Raw genomic sequence first — 25,764 nt, 5'->3', positions numbered from 1 at the left:
TGATTTTCTCCTCAATCAAAATCTCATAATCAATTGCAATGATTGCTCAGTAGAAATAGAATTTATCTAGAAAGCGATACGCGACTAAGTGCATTTAGTTTAGTTTTGGATGCATGATGTTGTATTCACAGTTATTCTTAAATCTAATTTACCTTACGTAGTACATTTTACTAATCGGCCAAGCCATCCATAATCAGCATGATGACTGATGATACTGCGACTGGCTTTCTTCTCCTCGGTCAGCTTCAAGCCACGCTAATAAAATGCTGTCAGTTGATTACTTGCAGCTCATGCTATATCACCACCCATTCCAATCGTAAACAAACCGCTCTCTCCCATTTCAACGACACGCACACTTCTTAAGGATTCATGGAGAGTATCGCCACACTATGTCTGTTCAATCAACTCTAGTCGAAACGGGTCGAAACAAGTAGAAATGGATTGACAGTTGATCACCTGTCTCTTTCCAATTGACTTCGACCGATTTCTACCAAGTCGAAACTAATCCTGCTGCCGAGCTGGATTGGTTTCGACTAGTTTCAACTCGCTCCATGAACAACGACCCGACTTGTTTCGACCAAAACATTGGCTCGTTGAACATCTATCAGTTGACAGAAACCAGTTGAAATCGATTTTTACTAGCGATTGAACGAAGCTACTATATCTTCTCTCCCAGTAGTGAAGTGTATGACACCCCACACGATCTCTCTTCGCTATCACGCACACTTATCCGGAAACCGTGGATAGAATCGCCTTGCGATTTTCTCCCTCGTAGGGTTGAAAACTCTCACACCTTAGACGCACAATATATGGAAATATCCTTCCGAACAAACGCTTCAAACACAGAGATTCTGGGACAGAATACCGCTATCGAAATCTGCTTCTTTCTCGATCACATGCACTGGTCATCACTACCAGATTCTTTCGAATTCGCTTTCCAATATTCTCCGACACTTGCTTGCACTTTCCGATGCCGCTAAACCGTAATCACTCTCGTTTTTCCCGATATCTCAAATCGACCGACGCTCGAGCACCCGACGCATGCAAGGTCCCGCCTACTTACTGCTCGAGTATCGTCGCCTGGCTTGGTGCTTTGTTGAGTCGCAGAACTAGATCATGCGGTGCGCCTGTGTGCGTCGATTCGGCATCTATATTAAAGGCCCTGATCAATGATGCCACACTTTTATCGGTATTTTGGAACCCAAAAAAATCTTTTATCGGTATGGAAATCCTAAAAATCGGTATGGAAATCGGTATTTGAGGTGGATATTCAAAAATCCTTACATTTTCAACTTCCTAACGTATTTTTAATATAAATGGAAGCTTGCAATAAAAAGCAAGTCTGAGAACTCTTAAGAATGTTAATTTGAGTATTAAACTAGCTGACTAAGTGTGTTCAAGCATATATTATTCGTTTTTTTTTTATCTTGGTTCTATACACTGTAAATTTTTGCCTCGATTTCCAGCAAAAAAAATCGATTTTCGAATTGCTGGATTTTTCAGCATTCGGTTGTGTTCTTGTCATTTTTGCTGAAAAATCAGCAATCGGTTTCCAAATTGCTGGACTTTCCAGCAATTGATCTAGTTTGCTGGGAAATCAGCAATCGAGTTGTCAAATTGAAGTCTGTTTGTTTTCGTATGCTGATGCAAGGTCTATTTTACGAATTTTGGTTAGATTAATATAATTATTTTTATTTTCCTCTATATTCTAGCAACCAGACATCAAATCAAGAGTGAGTTTTTATTTAACATGTAGATATTTCATAAAAGATACTAATCAGAATTCTTTTTTCAGGTGGCGAATGATCAACACTTTGGCACAAAGCTGCCACTCTAGAGCCGGTGTTGTAAAATTTTTAGAAAAAGTTTTTGGAAATAAATACAAACATTATTGAAAAATGGAAGAAAGTAATTGTTTCTTATTGCCCATTATATGCACAGTCAGTATTCAATATTTAATTTTTAATGAAATATAAATTTGATACTAAATACAGCCGGTTGTTTTGAAAGAAATAGCTGGTTTCCAGCAATCTGGATTGCTGATTTTCCAGCAATTTAAATTGCTGGAAACCAGCATCAACGTTTGCTGTTCTTTCCAGCAATTTAAATTGCTGAAAATTTTGCTGGAAAGTCAGCGGGACAAAAACCAGCAAAATTTTGCTGGTTTCCAGCAAAAAAAAATTTGCTGTGTATGTAACGCAAGTTTACATAAAGGAAATTTTAATTTAGTAACCACTTACAAATACTATGGCTTTTTGATGTTCGAGGTAAATATGGGCCCAAGTTGATGTTCTTCGGTTGGTTGATGGTTTTTTTTGTCAAACTGGCCATTTCAGCTTTCAAAGCCTTTAGTATTAGATATGAATTCTAGCGATGAAAAAAAGAAATGATTGCAGAAAGTTGAGAGAGTTGTTGTTTCAATTTTTTTCAGGCAATGGAAAATTAATTTAATTTTTTGAAAAATCACATATTATTCACATGAAAACCCAAGAATTTTATGCGAAAATAAATGAGAAACGTGTTCTAAAAGAAGGTGTTCCTAAAAAAATGTTTGAAAAACACATAGTTTTTCCAAAACTGAAAATACCCATTTTGCCTGCGTGGCCTGGCGATCTCTGCAGTTAGGTACATGTGATATCAATTATTTGGCTAACAAGATGGAGAAGGATTGAAGACTATACCGATGATATGACAAATCGTGTATCTGATTGTACTTCAAATCTTGACTTACCACATCTGGCGACAAATTGAACAAGAATTATATTCCAACGGTGTATATTTTCCCTTGACCAGTTAGCATCTCAGGAGACAAGAGCATTGTCAATGATCTTTAGAAACTTCTACCTTCTGCTGGCAGACGCAGAAGGTCAAATATCGTCCTTGAGCTGAGTCCATTAGCTTTGAGATTGAGCACTAAAATAGTGCATCATTTGACAGAACATAGGAACAAAACAGCGCGAACAACTATACGAATTATGAGAGTAAGCCAAGGAGATCTTTCCAGGATACTTTAAAAGTTGTACAGATCAACTTACGCCACGCCAGCTACCGCACTTTGTCTTCTTTCTACGGGACCTTTACGAGGATAGCTTGAATTGAGTGGAAATGTGGAAGTGGAAGTTAAAATCTTAAAAATCGGTATGAAATCGGTATGTTTTGCCAAAAATCGGTAATCGGTATATACCGATTCTTGGTCAAAATTTTGCTCAAAAATCGGTATGAATACCGGAAAATCGGTATGTGTGGCATCGCTGGCCCTGATACACAAAAATTAGTTAACAGTTCTGGTACTTGGTGATTCCAAATTTACCTCGTTTGAGAGCCTTTTGTGTTTGTGCATCAGACGCAATTTGAGGCTGGTGTGTAGTTTGCGATGAGGCCTGTTATGTTGCCGTTCTTCCGATAGGGCATGCATAAAGCTAGGCGATTTCCAGGTATCAATGCTTTCTCTATTAACATAAAGTTGGCATTAGGTTCACCTTAAGGTGTAAAACATTGAGGTTATACCTATGAAGCTGATTGCTCCGTGAACGGATTAATTTGGGTCGCAGGATAGTCGTCCGTCTCTAGGAAAATTCTAGCTGTCCTGCGTTTAGATAAAATGTTGTTTAGGCACCAGAAATGCTTCAATTAATACCGACATTACCTGCTGCTAGGAAACTGGCATTCGTAGTGGTAATCTTGTACCTCCTCGTGGTGTCGATGTCGCCTTCTGTGGGTCGGGGGGGACGAATTAACACCAGTTTCTCTTTATGTATATTGGGGTTTTACCTTTTACTCGCATGCAGCATGCAGATGGTCATGCAGAGTTTTATTCCGGTTTAAAACACTTTGTGTTAAGCGACTCGGTGCTCTTTCCTGAGACGGTATGACTTCTTAAAGACTGCGTACGGGAATGAGGTGATACGGAAATGCTTCTTTTTGACATTACGAGCGGTTTTGGTTCAAGTAGATGGATTCTGCTGCTCTGGTTGTGATGTGTGAGAAACAGGTAGAGTTTGTTGATTTGCGCCTCACGATGATTTTGTAGGTTGTTTTTCAATATCGACATAAGGTAGTTTATTTCACCAAATAAACTCAGTAACAAAACCCAGCCCCAAGATCTAGCGAAACCGCCCAAACCGAAGGAGACAGCAAATCCGAAAGCTTAAAAATCCAGCCCCAAGATCTGGCGGAACCGCCCAAACCGAAGGGAGGCAGTTCTTCTGCTCGAACGTGTCCCAGAAGTTGGTCTCCCGCAGCAAGAAGCGCCAAGATGCTTCGAAGTCACTTTGGTGCAAGTCAGTTTCGTGTGTTGCAGCCCGCGAGTGGTAGAGCCCCTCAAAAAATTGTAGTTCGGGACAGCGAGCTTACCGTTTTGACTACCAAGAAAATTAGTTTGAGATCCGGAACGAAAAAACTCGAGCGAAGAAAATGAGATTTACGAGGAATAAACGAGATTCTCAAAGCAAACTATCGGAACAATCTAGCTGGGGCAACTCCAGCCCAGCAGCAGCAATCGCAGACTGTCCAGAATCAGCTAGTATTGCAATCATTGTCAGGACAAGCAACGCTGATTATTGAGTCGACTGCAGGTGTTTCAATTTAGTTGTTTGTCGCACATCAGGTTTCAATTTAAAAAAAAACGCTATTTCAAATTTGAATAACAATTTCACTTTACAAAAGGGAATACATAGTTTGAATTTCATCCTGCAAGATATCGTACCTAGTCCTACACAATACAATCGTACCTAGTCCTACACGAAACAATTCTATATCAGAAATATTTTTGGGATAAAATTAAGACCTTAAAAAATCTTATCGAGAAACTATCAAAATTTAAAATAATGATAAAGAAGCCCCACTACAAGAATCGATAAACTTAATTGCCTTTAAGTGAATTTCTGTCCAAAAATCTGAATTTAATTTGTCGAATATTGAATTATTTCTTTAAAAATGGTTTTTATGGAACAGTTCATAAATGTTATCAGCTTCTAATAAAATGCGATAATAAATAAATCCAAGATCTTCACAGTTCAATATAATACACACAAACACATACATACAAACAAAACTTTTATATTCATATAATTATTTACAATTATATTATCAAACAAAGTTAATTTGATTCCAATTTTCAAACGGTCAATTCAAAATACAAAATATTCAAAAAAAAAATACTGAAAAGCAAATGCACCTGGCATCGCTGGTTGCTTTCGGTTTTATACCTCCGTTTTATATCAAACCGGTGGACGGCCAACATTTTTTATCTATTTTTCACGATAGAAAAATTTCAATCTGTGCTACATCTATCAAAATTCCTACCACTTTTTCCCAACACGGGTGAACTTGCTCTTACTCGGTTCGGTGTTGCAAAACATCGTGTTTTTCTATCACCCTCAGCCAAAAAGTGTTATACGATACAAATTTTGCAGCGCGAAACTGTTCGAATATCAGATTTTCCCAACACCGGTGGACGCAAATGTGTTGTGATGTGATGTAAACTTTCGAAATTTCCAACTCCATCTCAACCAGTGAACTTGCTCTTAGTGTTTGAAACTGATTGAACAAAATATAAGTATTTGTACTCATACATATTTGGTAAAAAAAAACATTTAGCTGTGTCAATTTTATTACAGTGCCGTTGATGAAAAGTTGATGAAAAATTTACCGGAAATCCCGGTTTTTTACCGTCCCAAAAGTCGGTATTTCCGGTATTGGAAAATGGACGGTTTTACCGGTTTTACCGGTTTTGGTAAAACCGGTTAGACCACCCTAATTATACTATATGTGTTCCTGAGTGTATAAGGTAACGGACTTATTTATTTTGGACCAGGGGACTTATTTTGGACCCCCTTTTCAAGCTGTCTTGTGACGCATCTAATCATGAACAAATTTAGTGCAATATATTGAGTGCACGGGCTTCAACTAAATCTGTTTATAAATTTCATGTTTAGGTGATTCAAAATAAGTCACCTGGTCCTAAATAAGTCCGTTACCATACTTTGTGAGAAGAATTCCTGTCGGATTTAAAAAAAGTTTAAAGTTGTTATGGAAATAAAAAAAAAAAGTTAAAAATAAATAAATTTCTTTTTGGGCTTTCTTTTTAAATCGATTTTATTTGAACTTTCATCTTTTTAAACAATTTATGCACATTATTTTTTCAAAGCTATAAGTTCATATTCATATAAATTTAAGTTATCTGTAATTTTTTCTAGTTGACATTTTCGATTGTTAGTGAAAACCAGATTTTTTTTCAAAAAACTAAAAAAATTTAAACAACTGTATTTTTTTTTAAATTGAGTTTAGGTAGAAACATACCTAGAATTAACGAATTGATTGAAAAACATTTTAATCAACCTGAACACACATCTGTCGTATACCCCATTATCCTTCCCAGAACACACAGAAGCGCTTAGGAAGATTCCTCCTGACGGGTTCTTGCATAGACCATCTTTCTCGATTCTGGTAGCCGTTCCGATTGTATGAGCTTTTGTTTTTTTTTTTTTGCTACTGCTTTCTGCTGTTAACACAACGAAAAATGCAAATACACTTTGTTCAAGTGCCACCCTCGCACATTTTCATCAATCGGAGTGCATGGCGATATCGTGGTGGAATCGAACTGTGTACAGTTCATTCGCGTGCTTTTTTAATTCGGTATATAGTTTACAGTGTCGCATAACGAACTGAAAGCCTCCTTTTGCGACACGGACGGAACAATTGGTGATAAATTTCGTCCTAGACGAGGGGAAAAGCCGTTAGGAGGAACTAATCCAGCTATCGATAGCAGTTTCTGTTTACTATCGTATGTGTTCTTCAAGAAACCTCAACGTATAAAATTGGAGCCTGTGTTTGAAGGTGTTAAGGCCATTCTGCATGTTTTCAGGTGTTCAACGACCAGGATAACCATACGGATTCTCAGTACTAAAAAACACTCTTCAGATATAACTGTAGAATAGATTGATTTTCATTTTGAAACAAATATTTGTGCCAGGATTGGGGTTCCTAATCGGAATAGGAATGTGCTACTTTTAATTTACGACTTCTTTAACTGTATCAATTCTAATAATTCGTCACTAATCCGCGGCCTGGAGGATAGCGTCAAGTCTTCAAAGGCAGCGGCCATGATATCGGATCTCGGTCAAGGGCATATGTATAGTGAACGTTTAGGCAATTCTGAAATGGTTTTATTTATGAAAACCGATTCAATAATATTAAGAACCAAATTTTTCGCTGGAAAATTGACAAAAACTTAGTTAATATTTACGTACAACTTTTGTTCTACGAATAAAATTTAGATGTGAAAAAAAACTTAAACATTTTTTTTTAATAAATTGCATAAGCACAGGGGCAAAGGAACTAGACATTCAGTCTATTTTCGGTTGTAGTTTTTACACACTTCAACCAATTTTTCATAAATTTTTAAACATATTAACAATGATTCATTGCTATATTTTTATGTAGTTTTTTATTGTAAAATTTGGCTAACAAATAACTGAGATATTTAAACTTAAATATATAAAAGGTAAACATTGGGCATAATTGAGGTCGTACTTTCCCAACCCCGCCTTTAGACGGGGTTTATGTTTCATCCAAGGCCGCGCGAACGGGGGGGGGGGGTTAGAGGTTTAAACCCTCCCATGGAAATTTTTTCAAAGTAAATTTTTCACTGTAGTATCGGAAATTACTAGACCACAAAAGGTGTTTAAAAATAAGTGTTAATGATCAAGTAGGAAATTTGGCTCGCCTGTGGCGGAATTTACTCCTCAATCACGCTAGGCTTGAGACATTTCATTTTACGACACTATCTGACGTTCACGAATTGAAACTTATTTTTAATTGCAAATTTGGATTTGCAATTCAACTGACTTTAAATAGGACAACTGACTCTTAATAGGACATACAAAAACGCTACCTCGTCTTTAGAATGGATTTTTATTAAGAATTTTAACTAAACAAGAACAGAGTTTGGAAGGAACATATACATCGTTTTAAACCATGGCAACAGGTGTTTACCTCTCACGATGGTCAACCAAATTACCAAATTACCAAACAAAATTTAGAATCTAATATCCTCTACCTTATTACTAAAAATTTTGATTCAAAAATAATCCTTTATGTCATTAAAATATTATGTTGATATGAAATATTCTTCAAAAAACCAATTTCAGTCTCAATTTTATTTTGTGTTTCGAGTTTTTCTAAATGCTCAACCTCACATTTGAAAAGGTTTTGATAAATTACACAAGGCCATAAAATCTACATTTTCCAAAATGCAATTAAATTCAAAAGTAATTTTTACTTTTTTGAGTGCCCTGAATCTAAATATGCCTTTTTTCTATCAGTTTTTGTTATTGAAATAACCTTTCAAAATAGGTTAAAACTATTTAAGGAAGTTCTGCACTTTTTTGACAAAACCTGAAAACAACAACATAACATTTTAAAATAAAAGTTTTCAATCAACTATCAACTTTCCTCTGAATTTTTCTATTTGTTAACTTTTCCTCATATCACCAATTTTTAAAGAAGTTCCAAACCAAATTGAATTTTGGATACTACTTTCCAACGCTTTTATTTTATCGTTTTGCAGGTTCCATCAAATTTGTGAATGAAATCAAGTTTTTTATTTTACTTTCTGCAATAGTGTCAAAAATACTTGTAATGATATCTTTTCAAATTTTTAAAAACTGTTGAATTTTAGTTTTTTAAATCATGCATCAACAACATCTGCAACATATTATTTCTTAATTGAATGAAGTATAATACCTACACGAAATCAGAATCAGAATTCTTCCTCAATGTAGGTTAATCAGTTGTCGATGATTGATTTCATTTAAAACTGACATACTTTAAAAATCTGTATAATCAAAACTAAATGTGATATTTGTTAAAATTTTCCTAACAATTTATCACGGTAAACTTTTAAACAAATCTAAAATTAATTCTAGAATTCAATTTTTTTTTTTAATCTTTGTTTTGGAAATATTTTTTTCAAATATGAAAATTAGACTGCTTTGAAATTGTTGTGTAGCAAACTTCTAGATCAACAAAAGGAAAATCATTTTGAAAAATTTATCAAAGATTTACAGAAAATATCATAGATTTGAAACTTTCATTGTGATTTGGTTTAAATTTATTTATTTTTTATTTGTGTGATTATCATGAGTAAGAAAATGATTCTAAAAATTCATTTCCTTGTTTATTGTGTATTTTTGGTTTTGTTATAATTTTAAGCTTAATTTGAATTTCAAAACGCCGAAATTTTCTCGGCATATCGTGATAGGGTAAACATAACAACAACATTACGCATGTTCAATGACCAGATAGTAACGAAATAAAATTGGCAATGCAATTGTAGTGGCTTTGAAAGCTCACCTGGGTGAGAAGAAAATATTTTTTTTATTTAATTAATTTAAAATTCATAACAAGTTAAGACATGAAGGTATGTTAATGACTTTAATTAAAGAAGTGTTTAAAAGAAAACATTGAACAGTGCTTTTCATCAAAGATCAAAACGGCTACCAGTTCGTGTTTATGTTTTTCAAAGCAAAAACAATACACTCAGAGGAAATCTTATTATAAATTTCATAAGATACATCTTTTTTTGCGTCCAAACTAATTTTTCATAAGAGTCTTATGAAATTCTTTCAATTTTCATACGATGTTCTTATGAAAAATAGAAGAAACGGCATTGTGAAAAAATTATGAACACATTCATTCATAGCATCAGTTTTTTTTCATCATCTAACAGTACGAAGCAATCGGCAGTTCATAGTTATTATAGTTTTTCTTTAATGTTAAATGTTATTGTTATATCCGGAATGGTAAGTTCGATTTGATGTTTTTGATGTGAACGTTGAATATATTGGTAAACTAAAATACATTATTTGTTTACTTTTCAGCAAGCTGATCGGCAAAAAACGAAAGGTCGAAGATTTAGATGCGGCAAAAAAAACTTTGATGGAGCCGTCTGTTGATGCGCTGCTGATGGTGACAATGCAGGATTTAATTTTAAACGAATTTGGCAAACAATAAAGTGAATGTTTTCAGCACGAAATATCGAGAATTTTTCTTATTAGAAAGTGATTTACTGTTTCCATAAGAATCTGTTATGAGAAGCAACAACCTCTCATTGAAGTAGGCGTTCATCTTCAGAATTCATTCGCGTCATAAGACAATCTTATTAATTTCATTAATTTTTCTTATGGCGCCACTTCATAAGAGAATCTTATGGCATACATAATAGTATTTTTCTGAGTGTACGTTATCCTACCACAGTCTGTCTCAGGAAATCTATTGCGACACATTCAACGGGCATCACTTTTTTATCATTGGGAAAAATCAACCAAATTTTGCACATTTTCTCATTGATGTGTACTGTTTACATACTGTCAAACTCGAAGTCGTGTTTTTCGATTCAACGAAAATGGAGGTCAACGCGAGTCAATTTTTTTTCCTGGAATTTCCCGACCTGTCGCACCGGCAGTTACCATTCTAACGTCTCCAGAGTCCAGAGTGTTGAAGCGGTTGCAGGAACGGTTGACGTTGGACCACGCAAAGGAGCTGGATGAATACCAGGACCGGAGAACAAAAAGACGGAGGGAAAGGTGAAGCGGATGTTTAAAGCAAATCCCAACGTCTCAAGCCCTGATTTGGCTTAAAAGATCGGCATGTCGCAGAGCTACATCCAGAATGCAAAGAAGAGCGCTGGACTACATAAAGTCTGTTTCACATAGAATCTGGTCGTATCTTTTCATTTACTGCAGCGCCCCTAGTTGTCACATCGCGAATCTATTGACAGTGTTTTGATCCGGATGGTTTGTTTACTCAGTGGTGAAAATTTCATCAAGATTGAAGCAGTCAGTCAAAAGTTATCGTCGATGGAACGCGAAAGGCGAAAGAAAATTCAGCACACTCACGTAGAGAAACCGACACGTGGTCAGAGGTAAAGATCGCGAAATTCCTTAAATATCCAAAATCGACTGTAAATTCGGTGCTGCAACGTTACCGGGAGACCCTTACGGTGGATCGAGCAAAACAAACCAGGCGTAAAAGTGGAACATATGACCGGAAGCTGCAAGCAAAGGTAATTCGATCAGTTCACAATAATCCTGGAATCTCCTTGCGTGATTTGGCGAAAAAGTTCAAGACGAACTACAGTACAGCTTGACGAATTTGTTTGGGAGAAGGCTTGCGGTCGTATCATGCAAGCAAATACCCCAACAGAGCGCTGAATGTTGCGGGTAGATTCAAGTTTGTTTTCGCAGATAAATTTGCTCGTAAGTTGATGATTTGGCAAGGAATCTGTAGTTGTGGGAATAAGACTAAGATTTTCATCACTGGAGACACAATGGCCCTTATAAGGCATTTCCCCACTTGTCAGACGAACAGCTGATTTCTCATGTTTACATTTTCTCGGCATATCGTGGTAGGGTAAACATAACAACAACATTACGTATGTTCTATGACCAGATAGTAACGATTTGAAAATTGGCAACGCAATTGCAGTGGTTTTGCAAGCGCACCTTGGCGAGGAGCATATAAATTAATTATTTAATGATTTGTAAATTCATAACAAGTTAAGACATGAAGGTTTGTTGATGCTTTTAATTAAAGAAGTTTTCAAAAGAATGCATTGAACAGTGCTTATCATCAAAGATCAAAATGGCGACCAGTTGTTGTTTACATTTTTCAAAACAAAAACAAAAAGCTACCCTACCACAATCTGTCTCAGGAAATACCCTATTCTGCGCCGCGCGTGACGTGATGATAGTCGAGTCACCCAAGTCACTCTATTCCAGTAGTCGGTTTAGGTGAGGATTGTCACCTCGGATGAACTTTGTGAGTTCTTACCCTATTCTCGTAGTCACCGTGGGTGAGAATCGTCGTATTCGGGTGACGATTTTAGGTGACAATTGTCGGTACGTTTTCAGGTGACGACGAGATAGAAATGAAATGAAAAATTACGAAAATAACAGTAAAGCGGTGTTGTTACACTAAACCAAATCAGGCAATAAAATTTAAAGGGTCCATCCAATGAATTTTATTACTCAGTAACTGATAGAGGCTAAAGATAATTCCAGTATAAATTATAGGAAAATCCAATGAATTCCAAAAATTCGCTATACCAAGTAAAACATACAAAAAATTCCTTTAAATTCCATCAGTTTGATAAAAATCACATTTGGCGGCATAGTTCATCCATTCAGAGTTCTTGAGTTCCGTTTTAAAGGTTGTTGGTTGTTCGATTGTTAAGGAATTTGTTTTATAACTGATTGGCAAAATTTAAATTGGTCAAGTTCAAAATGCGTCGACTCGTAATCAATGATAATGTGTATCCTTCTTTAGATAAATCTTTATGGGCCTGATGGGAATTTCGTTTTACGGCACAGCAGGTAATCCAAGTTTCTAAGAATATTTTTTTTCGAAATTAAAATGCGGTTTGTTTTTCAGATTACACCAACTTGTCGAAACAACAGCTACTAGACGGAGTCATCAAAATAATATTATGCTACAGGAATGCGAATATTGTCAGCGGCTAACACCTCAACCAAACTGGATTCAAATGCTAAAGTTGAACCACCAGATGAATTGTCGGTATACATATGTCGGTCCTCCATATAGTTACGATAGAATAAATGTATTAAACATCAACATGAACTTGAAATAATTATTCAACATGAAAAATAAAAGCAAAAGTATTTGAATAAAACTAGCATATTTAATCACGCTGATAAAATGATTCATTTCATTAAAATATACAATATATTTCATCAATTTCGCTAGCTTTAAAATTTATTGGAATTCCTATCAATTCAATCATTCGTCTGTTGATAAAAAGTATTGGATTTTCTAGTAGTGCAAAAATACTAGAATTCCCAATAAAGCTTATAGCCCGATTTTGTTCAGTGTAGTTGTTAGAAATCAATCAAAAAAATATACCCAGCATGTTTTAAAGCTTTCATTATCTATCAATTTGTAAACGATGGAAATTTCTTTTTATAAACGGGTTGGAGTTGAGCGGTTTTTAAGCGATTTCTGCTAAATTTGGCTGAATGAAATTCAAACTGTTTGTTACCGATAAGTTTTTTTTTTTTTTTTGTAACATCTTTATTTGGTTTTGACCCGAATGACAATTGTTAAAGGGTCTTTAATAAATATTAATAATAATAATAATTTATTTATTTTTTTCCTTGAAGTTGTCCCTTATAGGGGGACCGCTAGGGCCAGCGTTGGCCCAACTTGCGTAATAATAATTTATTTGGCTCATACCTTTACGATTTTAGGTGACAGTTATCGGTACCTTTTAGGTGGTAACGAGTAATAAAAGAAATGAAAAATAAATTATGCTGCTGCAGCCTTGTTGATTTCGATACCAGTGCTCGGCATTACATAATCTCTACGATCTGAGCTGTGGGCTTATGATTTCCAGCATGTCACGGTGGTAACCTCGGGGAAAGCACCTAGATCGGCAGTACTAACTGAAAACAAAAAAAACACGTAAATCGCTCATATCTTGTAAAATTACACAAATCGGAAGATGTTCTGGCCAAGCAGTACAAAAGAAAAATTGCCTTTCTCGCTTGAATCCGTCTGTTGGACACCGGTTGGTTGCAGCAGCAGCTGTCGATTGTTTTTTTTTTTTTCCTTCTAGTTGGAGTTTCCGGTTTCAGCTTTTTCCACTTAGGACGCACAAAATGCTCGTTTTTTCTCTTAAGTTGCTTGCTGTCACCTTATGACTCGTTGGTGGCCTTTTACGAACCGGAATTCTCACTAACGGCTTTAGAAATCAGTTTGGAAAATTCGAAGCGCGAACGAAAACAAATCAATTAAGAACAAATTCTACCATTTTGACAGAGGTGTTCATTCAGTCACTCACCTCTGTCACTTCACCCACATCGACTCTGGGAATAATGTGACAAAACTCACAGTGACTCCGAGGTGAGGTGACAATCGTCACGTCATGCGCAGCGCAGAATAAAGGCCAATGAAAGAAATGTTTACAAAGAAGAATGTCTCCAGAAGAGGGCCATTAATTCGGTCTCACAAAGGTCCGGTGAAGTTCTGGCCGGACCTGGCAAGCTGCCACTACAGCCGGGATGTTGTTAAGGAGAACAAGATCGATTTTGTTGAAAAAAGTATCAATCCCCAAATTGTCCGGATTTTCGTCCCATCGAGAAATATTGGGCAATAGTTAAGGGCAAACTGAAGAAATGTGGCAGAACCATGAACAAACCCGCTCAAATGGAAAAGTGGTGGAACAAGATGGCGAATGAGGTTACCAACAGTACTGTGCAGAAAATGATGGGTGGTATCAAAAAAAAAGTTTGAAAATTCATCCGAAAAACTGACGAATGATTTTTATGTATTTGCAAGTGCAATAAAAACCCTACAAAATGACATTTTTACTTTTGTTGAACGTTATTTCTTTGCGGAGAAATGATCTATTTTATCCCACCAGATTCTATGTGAAACAGACTTTACATACAAGGTACAGAACTTCCCAAACCGCGATGAACATCAACAATCGACGACAATAAATGGCGAGATCTACAAATCTGAGTGCCTCGACAGTCGAGAAGCGCCTTTTGCGGTTCTTGCAGCAGCTCGACGAAGCGCCGCTATTTTGGCCAGATTTGGCATCATGCCACTATTCTAAAAGTGTCCTGGCCAATTCTGTCCATTTTGTTCCAAAGAACATAAACCCGCCATACTGTCCGGAGCTGCGCCCGGTGGAGCAGTACTGGGCAATAATGAAGCGGGAACTTCGGAAGAGCTAGAAGACAGTTAAAGACGAGAAGGACATGTTAAAAAAAATGGAAAAAAAAACTTAGAAACTGGTACCGGATGACACTGTAAAGACTTTGATGGAGAGCATCAAGCGAAAATGCGTTAAATTTTACACTCAAAGCTCCATCGATTAACTTTCCTTTGATTTTTGAAGTTAATTTATGTATAAAATTACCCTAAAATTTTGGGTTTTAATCTATACATTATAAGAAAATTAGCATGACATTTTCGGGGTCGCAATAATTTCGTGTTCGCTATTCCGGGAAAATTTGACCAAAAGCATGAAACGATTCAACAAAAACCAAGAAAAAAACACTGGAAGTATTTTTTTCTCAGCGAAATGTTAATCTTAAATTGTCCACGTCATTTATTCAGTCTGTAAAACCTAAATCGGCTAAGACGGTGTATGTCTTTTTTGAAACACATCAACAAATTCAAAAAAGAATTTCAGGGTTCAAAAAATCTATCATATAACTATGATTACACTTGTTATAAAAAATCGTTTTTGAGCGCCTAAATAAACAGCTATAAAAACTCAATTCAAATTAATTTGTTAGATTTTGCAAATATAATGAATAAATCCGGTCAAAATCCGGGCTATTTTCAATTAAATCAGAGTAACCCGACCGGACCAAAGATTTCCCCAAATTTTGATCAAATATCCGGGCAAGTCCTGGTAAAACCGTTCAATCTGGCAAGCTTAGTCTAAATTCTATAAGGTGTGTTGGCCGTTCAGTGTGACGGTGCCGGATTTTCAACAATATGTCAAAACCTTTCAAATATCCCTTCTCTGGTTACAAATGCGGCAAAGAAATTCGTAACACCCAGTGTTGCCCTTAAATGGCTTACAGCTCTTACATTTACGTGCCATTACCACGCACCCACAGCATTGCATTGGATTAAGTAATCTTTGGAAAAGGGTTTCGTATTTCGTCAACAACAGCAACCATCAACAAATTTCGACGGAAGGGCACAGAAAACGGGACGGGAAATGTCACAACCTGATAAATGCAATTTAATCGATTTGTAACGGTTTGGTGGGGGGCTTAAGTGTTTCCAGCCACGTTGTGTGCCCAGAACACTATATTTACGACAATACCTGGGTCGTTGTAGGCTTTATGTTCATAGCTAAGTTAGTTCTCCAGAACACTTTTAAACGCTGAAAGGGCTTTCCCTTGCCGAACGACGACGACGACGCGGTTCGAATTTCTCCACTCCAAATTGGGAAAGGCTTAACGATGGTGGGCCACCTTTTATGAATAGATGGAGGTTCTGGTTGCACCAACCATGCATGTGCTCCATATAGATTACAGCACACAGACAACATGGAGCGGAGGACAGGTTTCCTTCAGCCAAGCCAAGTTCAGAACAACTACTTGCTGGCTGCGGATGATACACATTCGAAAGACGAGGGCGGGACGAGTGTGATTCCTGGAAAAAAGGATGACCCAACAGCAGCGCAAGTCGAGCATGTGTGCTCCGGTTGGGCATTTGGGAGACCTCTCCAGGTCGCTTAACCCGTCCAGAGAATGGATTTCCCAGCAGCAGAGTCACACTTCCAGTCTGTCTGTTTCGGTAGGTTCAACATTGCCCAGTGCCAGTGACCGTGCGGACCGATTCACACGTTTTGGCAAACACGGCCGAGAATGTTGTCCCGTTGTAATCCGATATTGGACCAGTCAGCCAGCCAGCCAGCGAAAGACTCTGTCCCTGCTTCGGGGTGACGAGGTGAGCTGAGGTGTCCTTTGCTTGCGGTTTGCTGTTTTTGGATCACACTTCTCCTGCGTCTTTGTTTCTTCGGTATATTCTCCCGGCCTCGCAGAGGTGGAACATATTGGGTTCGCTTCCACTCGACAGGTGAGCGAAGAGGTTAAATTTTTAACGCAATAATGGTCATTATAGTGCACTACATTAAACCCCCACATGTAAGTGGACTTAACAACACCTTCAGAGAATTGTTTTACCTTCTTAAATTCGAAACCAATTGGATAACATCCTTGTATTCCTCGAAAAAGTATATGAAGATTGTCTTACAATTGAAAAAAAAAATCCCTCGAAATAAACATCCACTTGTCTGTGGCTTCAACTAGCCTTCCATTGACATACGTTTATCCTGCCTCTGCCGTTCTGGAATTCATAATAAAGTGCCAAAATGTGAGAACAGAAGTGCCAATGCCATGCAAGGTTCAACTTCTAGGGCTTCTTATCACATCTCGAAGTCGAAAGAGGTCCTCCTATAACTTTGAAAGGGGTGTTTTTTTGTGTAGCAACATTGCAAGTGTGGTTTTACATAAATTTGTTTATCGAATTACACCGGGATACTTTCCAGTTAGCTACACGCCAAGCTTAAGCAAAATCCTACCTGTCTTGCTTGATGCGTAAACAATTGGACATTTTTCGCAGCTACCCTCCTTCTTAGCCGTTTGAACACAATTAATTGAAAAATTTGGTATTTTTTAAAAACCCAACTTTTAGATCAATTGTGTAGTAGTCTTCGGGTGAAATATTTGTGTCAATTTAGGCTTTATAGTTTAAGTAATCAGCCAGTGAAGGAAAAATAAGTTAATAATGAAAACTCAGCATTTTTTTTGCTCCTCCTGAGCAAAATATCTTAAAATCCCATTCACGCTTGAGGCTCAAGGCAAGTCTTTTCCATGGTGCGATCTTGCTAAAATTTGGCATGTGACCTTCAAGTGAGCCAATGACAAATTTCAGTTTGGAGCGAGTGAAATTTATTATGTTTAGTTCTTTTTAAACTGAGATAAGTACACTGCAGTTCGTTAGATTATTCAAAAATGTAAACATTAGGGGAGAATGAGGATACTTGATGCCTGGGGGTACTTGATTCCTTATCTATATCTCGAAACTGGAATGTCTTACAAAGATCAAGTGTTTTAGAAAAATGTGCGGCAAAGAGCAAAATAACAATGCTTGCAGTTTAAAAAATTTTAACAAAATAATTGTTTGAGTCATTGAACTTTGTTTGAAAAATTTCACAAAATGTAACTTGAAGATCTTTTTTCATCACTTTAAAATGTCCCTTACATGGAAAAATTATGAAAAAAATATTTATTTCAATATATCAATCATTCGAGCGTAATATGAACTTCATAATGCCATATTTAAAGCAATGGATAACTCTCAACTTTTTTCAGAATTTTATTTCTAAAATGTTTATTATGGGAACAATTGATCTCTAGAGTTAAAAACGGCACATTCTTCTTCTGAATTGATCGTTATCATTGCTGACTACGAGATTACTAATATTTATCCAACAATTGTCTGAAGGAAATTGCTAACATATTTAATTTTCTCTAAATTATAAAAAATAACGCCTTTAAGTATGCAATGTCATTAGAGTTAGGTAGGACATAGTTACAGAATTTTTTTGTTCTGTCAGCTATAAATTGTGAAATGAGAACAGATAGACCAAAATAGTCAATTAATATTCTATTTTGGGTATTTGTTTGATTTTTATACAATGATTAGAGCTACCTGAATAAAAGATCAAGTCTCCTTCAATAGGGGATCAAGTCTCCCCTAACTTCAGAAAAATCTCAATTTTTTTACTTCCACGAAAATGCTTCAAGTTCATCTACCGGTTCAATTGTCGTTCTAATTTTTGGACCATAGAAACTTGAAGATACAAGCTGTCAGAAAATGTGAAAGACGGTGAGTTGCTAAGTTTTTTCCAAACGATATGGTGAAAATAAGAAAAGGGGATCAAGTAACCCCACTCTCCCCTACTGTTATAGAAAGGTAACCCAAATTTCTTCAAATTTAGACGGATGTTGTTCAAAAATCACTTGAATCTTTTTTTAATAGACAGTTTAAGCCCATAGAAAATCATATTTATAAAATGTCATCATCGAGTCTAAAACTGTCGATAAAACAAAATGTTCTCTTAAAAATGAGTTTTTCAAAAAAAATTTCTATCATCACTAGTATCAATAATACTGTTGATCATACACAAAAATAAAATTCAGATAATCGATAGAAAATTTATTAATCTTCATAATGAAAAAGAGAGATTTCAAATGTGATGAAGTCCGAGATGTTTTATTATAAGTACGAATACTTTTTTACAGAATTTTACATTTGGAGCATAACTCAAAAACTGAGTTTTTTTGGATACCATTTTCGAGTTCAGCGCTTGATCTTACATTAAAAATATAGACCGATCAATAAAATTCACTTTTTTTTTTAAATTCATTAAACTAGAGATATTATTCAATTTTTCAGCTAGAATAAAAAGAAAAGGTTAAATCGATTGGATCTAGGATTTTGGACTAAGTTTTCGTTTTCCACATTTGTGATGTAAACAATTATCAAAAATACAGGTCTGTATTTTTCTAAAAAAAAATTAAAATGTTCTTGCGAACGGAAGAACCTAAAAGTTTTAGTCAAAAATTCGTCTTATTTCTCATTTCGTATTATCCGTGCTTGATGATGTGGCCAGAATTTTTTCAGCACGTGCCCGGCCTGAACAAATCCGAGCTATTAAATAGCTCAGCAAAAGCAAGGCATTTAATTTCAAAATTGTCGACCGAAACTGCGGGCAATATCGGGGCATGTTTGGTCAAAATCGAAGAAATACTCAACAAAAGTCTAGTATTTTTTCATCAAAACTCATCAGCAGATTTCAAGTCGCATTTTAGACTTCCAAAAAAAACGTTTCATGATTATTTTTATAAAACTTGCTTAAAAATTTTTGGCTTTTGTGCAGACGCTGGTAGCTTCCACTCCAAAATATCCAAATTAACCTCCTTGGTCATTGTTCTTTCAAAAACTCAAGTTCTACAACTAGGATTGGTCGATTTTCGATCGATTTTTGTGAGATTGATATTTTAAACTAAAATTTCCAATTTTTTAGATCGATTCTTTAGCCTTGGAAAAATCGACTAAATCGGTTTGTTTTCGATCCAATCCTTCGGTCTATTGAAGTGTTTTTTTTTTATTCCTGAGATCTTTAGATTCAGTTTCTTGCGGAATTTTGATTCCTGTTCCATACTAAAGACTGCTTTTGATTATTGGTGCTTCCAAGTCAATAACATCGAGTCCGCCGTAATAAGTAGCGTTTTTATCTCTCTATTCTTGAGGCAAATTTGAACTTTTATCAAATACTCCAGTAATCGAAAGTTCAATAGAACGGTCACTTGAAAGTTTATTCAGTCTTTAAAAAGAACACAAATACATACGATCTCAGTGAAACTTCAGGTTTTTTTGAAGAGATCGGATTTACTTAACTCTAAGGCGTACATCTTTGAATGTTATGATGGCTAGCAGCTTATAAGTGCTAAAACCACCAACCCACAGAAAGAGCACTATATATGCCGTGATCGAGATTCGATATCATGAGCTCTGGCTTAGAAGACTAGAATGCTATTCCCTAGGTCACGGTCGGCTAATTAAGCTTCAATATTAGACTGCCCCAAATTTGTATGGGAAATCCAAAACCTGTGAAATGTTATGCGCTGCAGGTTAATATTGATCCTACTCCTAGTGCAAGATCTCATGCCAAATTTGGGCCAGATCAGATCCCGGGAAGGGAATTGATGATAATAAAAACACCAGCATTAACACGTTCGTGGCCATGGCACCCATATTCGGGTGACGGGTGTATTTCCTGGGGGGCCCCGTCACATCAAAAAGCGTGTGACGCTCTCTTACTAGAGTTTACCGCTCAGCTTCGTCACACGTTTCCAATATGGGAGGTCTCCCTCTTTGCTTTCTCTCTCTGAAAATTTCTTTGGGCCCGGCTAGTAAAACTACCAAAATGAGCGTGGCGACGAACGTGTTAATAAAAATCCGTAGGGGAGAATTAGGATACTTGATCCCTGGGGATACTTGATTCCTTAGCTATATCTCGAAACTGGAATGTCGTACAAAGATCAAATGTTCTAGAAAAATGTGCCAAATGGAACAAAACAGCAATGGTTGAGGCTCAAAAAATTTTAACAAAATACATTTTTGGGTTATTGAACTTTGTTTGAAAAATTTCACAAAATGTGACTTGAAGATCCTTTTTCATCATTTTAAAATGTTTCTAACATGGAAATATTATAACAAAAATATTTATTCCAATACATCAATCTTTCGAGTGTAATATGAACTTCAAAATGCAATATTTTCAAAGCGATTGAAAACTTCCAACTTTTTTTCAGAAAAAGTTTTCTAAAATGTTGATTATGGGAATAATTGATCCCTAATATTTGGTTACAAAAGATCCCGGTATATTCTTCTTCTCAATGGATCGTGGGCATTGCTGATTACGAGATTACTAATATTTATCCAATAACTAATATTCATCCATCAATTATCTGGAGAAAACGGCTAAAATAATTGATTTTCTCTTGTTTATAGAAAATTGCGCCCGTAAGTATGCAATGTCATAAGGGTTGAGAATTAGCTAAAGAATTTTTTTTCCGACAATTATAGATTGTGAAATGAGAACAAACATGATTAAAATAGTCAATTAACATTCTATCTTGGGGTTTTGTTTGATTTTTTCCATGGATTAGGGCTTCCTGAATAAAGGATCAAGTCTCCCTCAACTTAAAAAATATAGCAATTTTTAACTCCCACGAAAATGCTTCTAGTTCATCTACGGGTTCAAGTTTCGTTCTAATTTTAGGAGCATAGAAACTTGAAGTTACACGCTGTCAGAAAATGTAAAAGAGTGCGAGTTGCTAAATTTTTCCAAAAAGATATGGTGAAAATAAGAAAAGGGGATCAAGTATCCCCACTCTCCCCTAACCTTTTCAACATTACGTTTTACCAAGTGAACTAACTTAAAATGGTTGAATTGCTTTAGTCAGCAAAATTATAATATTAAGACTTGTTCCTATCTAACTTGCTCATAATTTTAACTTGAGAGTATGTCGTATTGAAAAATGCTTATATTTTATCTGATTTGATATTTCATATACACTGAGGTTGCCAGAACTTTTCCAGCTCGTATCCGTGCTGGACAAATCCGGGCTATTTTATTTAAAAACCTGGTAAAATTCAAGCGTTTGTGTAAACCGAAAATCTGGGCAATAAAAATGTGACAAAAAATGCCCTGTAGTAAAAATGTACCTGTTTAGCCCGATTTTATCGTAGAAATTGCCTGTTTTTTCTTTAAAGTTGGGTGGCATTTCCTGACTGGGATAGCATTTCTTCAAATCGATCGATGCGCACTCTGGAATCGATATTGCGCACTGTTGGAAAAATTATCCAGAAAACAAAACCGAGTGTCCAGTCAGTAATGGTCAGGGCTTAAAGGGTGATACGGTCAAAATTTGTTCAATATCAACTTGACGTAGTTCTTTCAATTTTGCATTTAAAAAACCTGAACACCTCTCATTTTGAAGGTGTGTGTGTGTAGAATGTTGCTCCTATTTTGATTTTGGAATTCACTCTTCAGTTGTCAAAATGCCGTCCAAGGAAAAAGAGCAGCGTATTAAAATTTTGCTCGCGCATCGCGAAAATCCGAGCTACTCGCACGCAAAGCTGGCAAAATCGCTAAAAGTTGCCAAATCAACCATTACAAATGTAATTAAAGTGTTTGGGGAACGTTTGTCGATAGCCAGGAAGTCTGGATCGGGGGGAAATCGAAAACCGGAAGCCGCTGAGACGACAAAGAGAGTTGCCGGTAGTTTCAAGCGAAACTCTAACCTCTCTCTCCGAGATGCCGCAAATAAGTGTGGTATATCGTCTACAACCGTGTATCGAGCCAAAAAACGAGCCGGACTATCGACTTACAAGAAGGTAGTGACTCCAAATCGCGAAGTTAAACAAAATACGGCGAAAACGCGATCCTGGAAGCTGTACACGACGATGCTAACGAAGTTTGACTGAGTGGTAATGGACGACGAAACCTACGTCAAAGCCGACTACAAGCAGCTTCCGGGACAGGAGTTTTATGCGGCAAAAGAAAGGGGAAAGATAGCAGTTATTTTCAAGCACATGAAACTGTCAAAGTTCGCGAAGAAATATCTGGTTTGGCAAGCCATCTGTACCTGTGGCTTGAAAAGCAGCATTTTCATAGCTTCCGGGTCTGTCAGCCAAGAAATTTACGTAAAAGAGTGAATAAACGTCTGCTGCCTTTCCTGAAGAAACACGGTTGTTCCGTACTGTTTTGGCCGGATTTGGCATCTTGCCATCTATTGTCAAGCGGAACCTAAAGAAGACCAAAAAAAACTGCTAAGGACGAGCAGCAGTTCAAGGCAAACTGGCTTTCTGCGGAGAAGAAGGTAAACAAGGTGGCTTTACAAAAGCTGATGGCAGTGGTTAAGCGTAAGGCCCGGCAATTCGGATTTGAAAAAGCGGAAGCCTAACTGAATATTTTTCCTGAATTTTATACTTACTAAACTTGAAAAAGAAATTTAATTTGATTTTTTAAATAAACGTTTCACCGATTTACACGCGTTTTCCCTTGACCAAATTTTGACCGTATCACCCTTTATGTTTTTTTTCGAAACTTTAAAAATTAAGCTTCTTATTGGATTTTCTTCAAAAATTATTTTTACCATGTTTTATAAAAAAAAATTAATGACCAATTTTTAAGGTAGCTCAAAATCTACATCAAATACAATTTTAAATATCACGGAATAGTGTCAAAATCGTCATGCCATCGCTTCTATTCGTCAGGGGACAAAGTTAATTTCTCATTGCCCATATGAAGCGTATACCTACCTACTTGAATAATTTTAAAATTTTGCGTAAAATTCTCAGTTTGATGAATAACATTCACTAATTACCCGCTTTTGTATGTTTCTTGCACTTGCAGCACCAGCCCACCCCACCTTCCGGATGAACCATGTTCACTCTGTCCAAACTGCCCACTGAAGATGATCCATCGGCACCCGGCGGCAGCAACAGTAGCAACGGTAGCCACAGTCCTAGCAACAGCGGTCACACCGATAGTCCTAGCAGTTCCGCTTCCGCATCCCACTCGACCGCACTTCCGCCAGTGGCCAGTCCGACCGCGTGGAACCTCGAGCTGGACCAGCTGCAAATGATCGCCGAAGAAGACATGCAGGTGATCGACACGATCGATCAAAGCTACTGGAATGGGAAGTTCGTTCCACCTCCGCCGCGGCCACCCTTCCTGGAGGAATCGATAGCACCGGATGGCCTCACGACCTGCGATTTGTGCAGCTGGGCCTGGCAGGACAAGGGAACGCTCTCCCTGGATGGCGCCATTAGTGAGTTCTTTTTTTCTTTCAATGTGACATGTAAGAGCTGATTAATGTTGAAATAGAAGAAATTTTCTCCCCACCAGATACCAAGGAATTCAGCTGGACCTTCACTTTGGTCGTGGTTTCGCTCACATCCGCCGTTCTCGGTGCCATCATTATGATAGTATTTCTTAGGTGTAAGAGGTAACGTATTTTATTCGAATGAATTAAAAAAAATCCAAATTACCTATCTAACTAACTAACAAACTAACTATCCAAATTTTCTGTACTCACACAGAGTAAGAGCCAACCAAAGTGGTATTCGGACGTTGTGTTTCGATTCTAGCAGCACCAAGGATACGGCGGGGCTTAACTTTGACAATCAAACATCGAAAAATTCGACAAACGGTTCGTGTAGCCCGAGGAGTACTAATTCTGGTCTGTGGACCTGGTTTAGTAGTAGGAAAAACCTTTCCACTCCGGATCAGTTGGTGAATTCGCACACACTTCCGGTGGAGAATCACTATACCCACATGGACGATAACAACTACAATCCGGTCCAGATTGACGAAGCGTCCTACGCAGAGGTTGGCAATGAAATGGGCCCATCCGAGACCAATTCGTACAGATCGAGCTCCGTGCATCATGTGAGTAATAGGAAAATAATATTCAATTATTTTGTTTCTTTCATGTTGATGTTAATTTCATCGTTCAAAGAAATACATACCATTAAAACCAATCAATTTTCAAACATAAAATATGGCCTCTCCAGCAAAAGCATAGGTTGCACTTATTTTCAAAAGCTTTACGTTATTTCACACCATTCCTTTGAAGGCCATATGTAAAATGTAGTCAATATGATAATAAGATTAATAATTCCTACTTCAAATTTTAATTCTTGAAGATTTTTCAAATATATAACTGATCTTCATTGAATTTATTACTCGTATTGAAATTCAGAGTACATTCGAGAGAGGCTCGCCTAGTAAAATAAATTTAATTCAATGTTTAGAGTGACAATGGAGTTCCCGTACTTTTTGAAAATACTCACAACTCAAATCGAATCAACCAAATAACTAATACCTTGTTTAAATCTTGGCTGGAATCAGGTTGAACTGAAAAATTACAAGAATAGCTGAAAATAGCCCCCTTAGACCAGTAAGTAAACATTTATTCGACGATGCTCGCTACTATACATAACTGTTTTCAGGCCAAACTCACAGGTCTTTACCTAAAGGACCACCCGGTGAAGAACGTCTTGTGGGAAAAAACTCAAGATGAGGTAGCGGAGATTATCCAAAAATGGTATTGAGATAGGTCTAGAATGACATTTACGGAAAACGTTTTTTTTTAATAGAGCAGGGAAAAGCCCCCGGGAGTTGGTTACTTTCAAAACCATTCTCTCGAAGGCATAAAACCTCCTCACTTTTTATTCATGTTTTTTTTAAATATTTTCTTTGCATACAATGGTAAAGTTTGACAATATTTGTTTTCTTCACTAGTTGTGGCGGAGGTGGATGGTGGAGAGGGCGAGTTTGTGGCAATTAGTGACAGTAATCTTTCAAGTGAGGAACTTGACATTTTCTGAGCCTTCAGTGAGATTACTCTCTGTTAAGGAGGGTTTGGAGAATTGATGAATATGTGGCTGGTTCAGCGATCGAGTTTTTTTTTATAACTTTACACTAGAAAGTTAGTGAAATTAGTCCTCAGGTGGACTGTAACTTGTCGTTTGAAGCTGGCTCTATTTCTTATGAGTTTCAGGTGTTGTGGTAGACTGTTGTATTTCATTTTGCTAAAATACTCAGGAGATCTCTTCATATGCTCGGTGTTC

The 25,764-nt window shown here is 36.7% G+C and overlaps 1 protein-coding gene across 5 annotated transcripts in view; it reads left to right on the top strand.

Moving 5' to 3' along the window:
• LOC129754312 (uncharacterized) overlaps positions 1–25,764 on the top strand; it is a 203,533-nt gene that overhangs the window by 165,293 nt on the left and 12,476 nt on the right. For all 5 annotated transcript variants that reach the window (XM_055750284.1, XM_055750285.1, XM_055750283.1 and 2 more), the window contains 3 exons: positions 23,543–23,960; positions 24,017–24,137; positions 24,232–24,580. In XM_055750284.1, coding sequence (XP_055606259.1) covers positions 23,573–23,960; positions 24,017–24,137; positions 24,232–24,580 — 858 coding nt within the window. In that variant the 5' untranslated portion in view covers positions 23,543–23,572. The remainder of the gene's footprint in view (positions 1–23,542; positions 23,961–24,016; positions 24,138–24,231; positions 24,581–25,764) is intronic.

Source organism: Uranotaenia lowii, chromosome 3 (genome assembly GCF_029784155.1).
Source record: "Uranotaenia lowii strain MFRU-FL chromosome 3, ASM2978415v1, whole genome shotgun sequence".
Lineage (NCBI taxonomy): Eukaryota > Metazoa > Arthropoda > Insecta > Diptera > Culicidae > Uranotaenia > Uranotaenia lowii.
The sequence above is the reverse complement of the archived record's forward strand: the minus strand, read 5'-3'. Positions and strand labels throughout refer to the sequence as shown.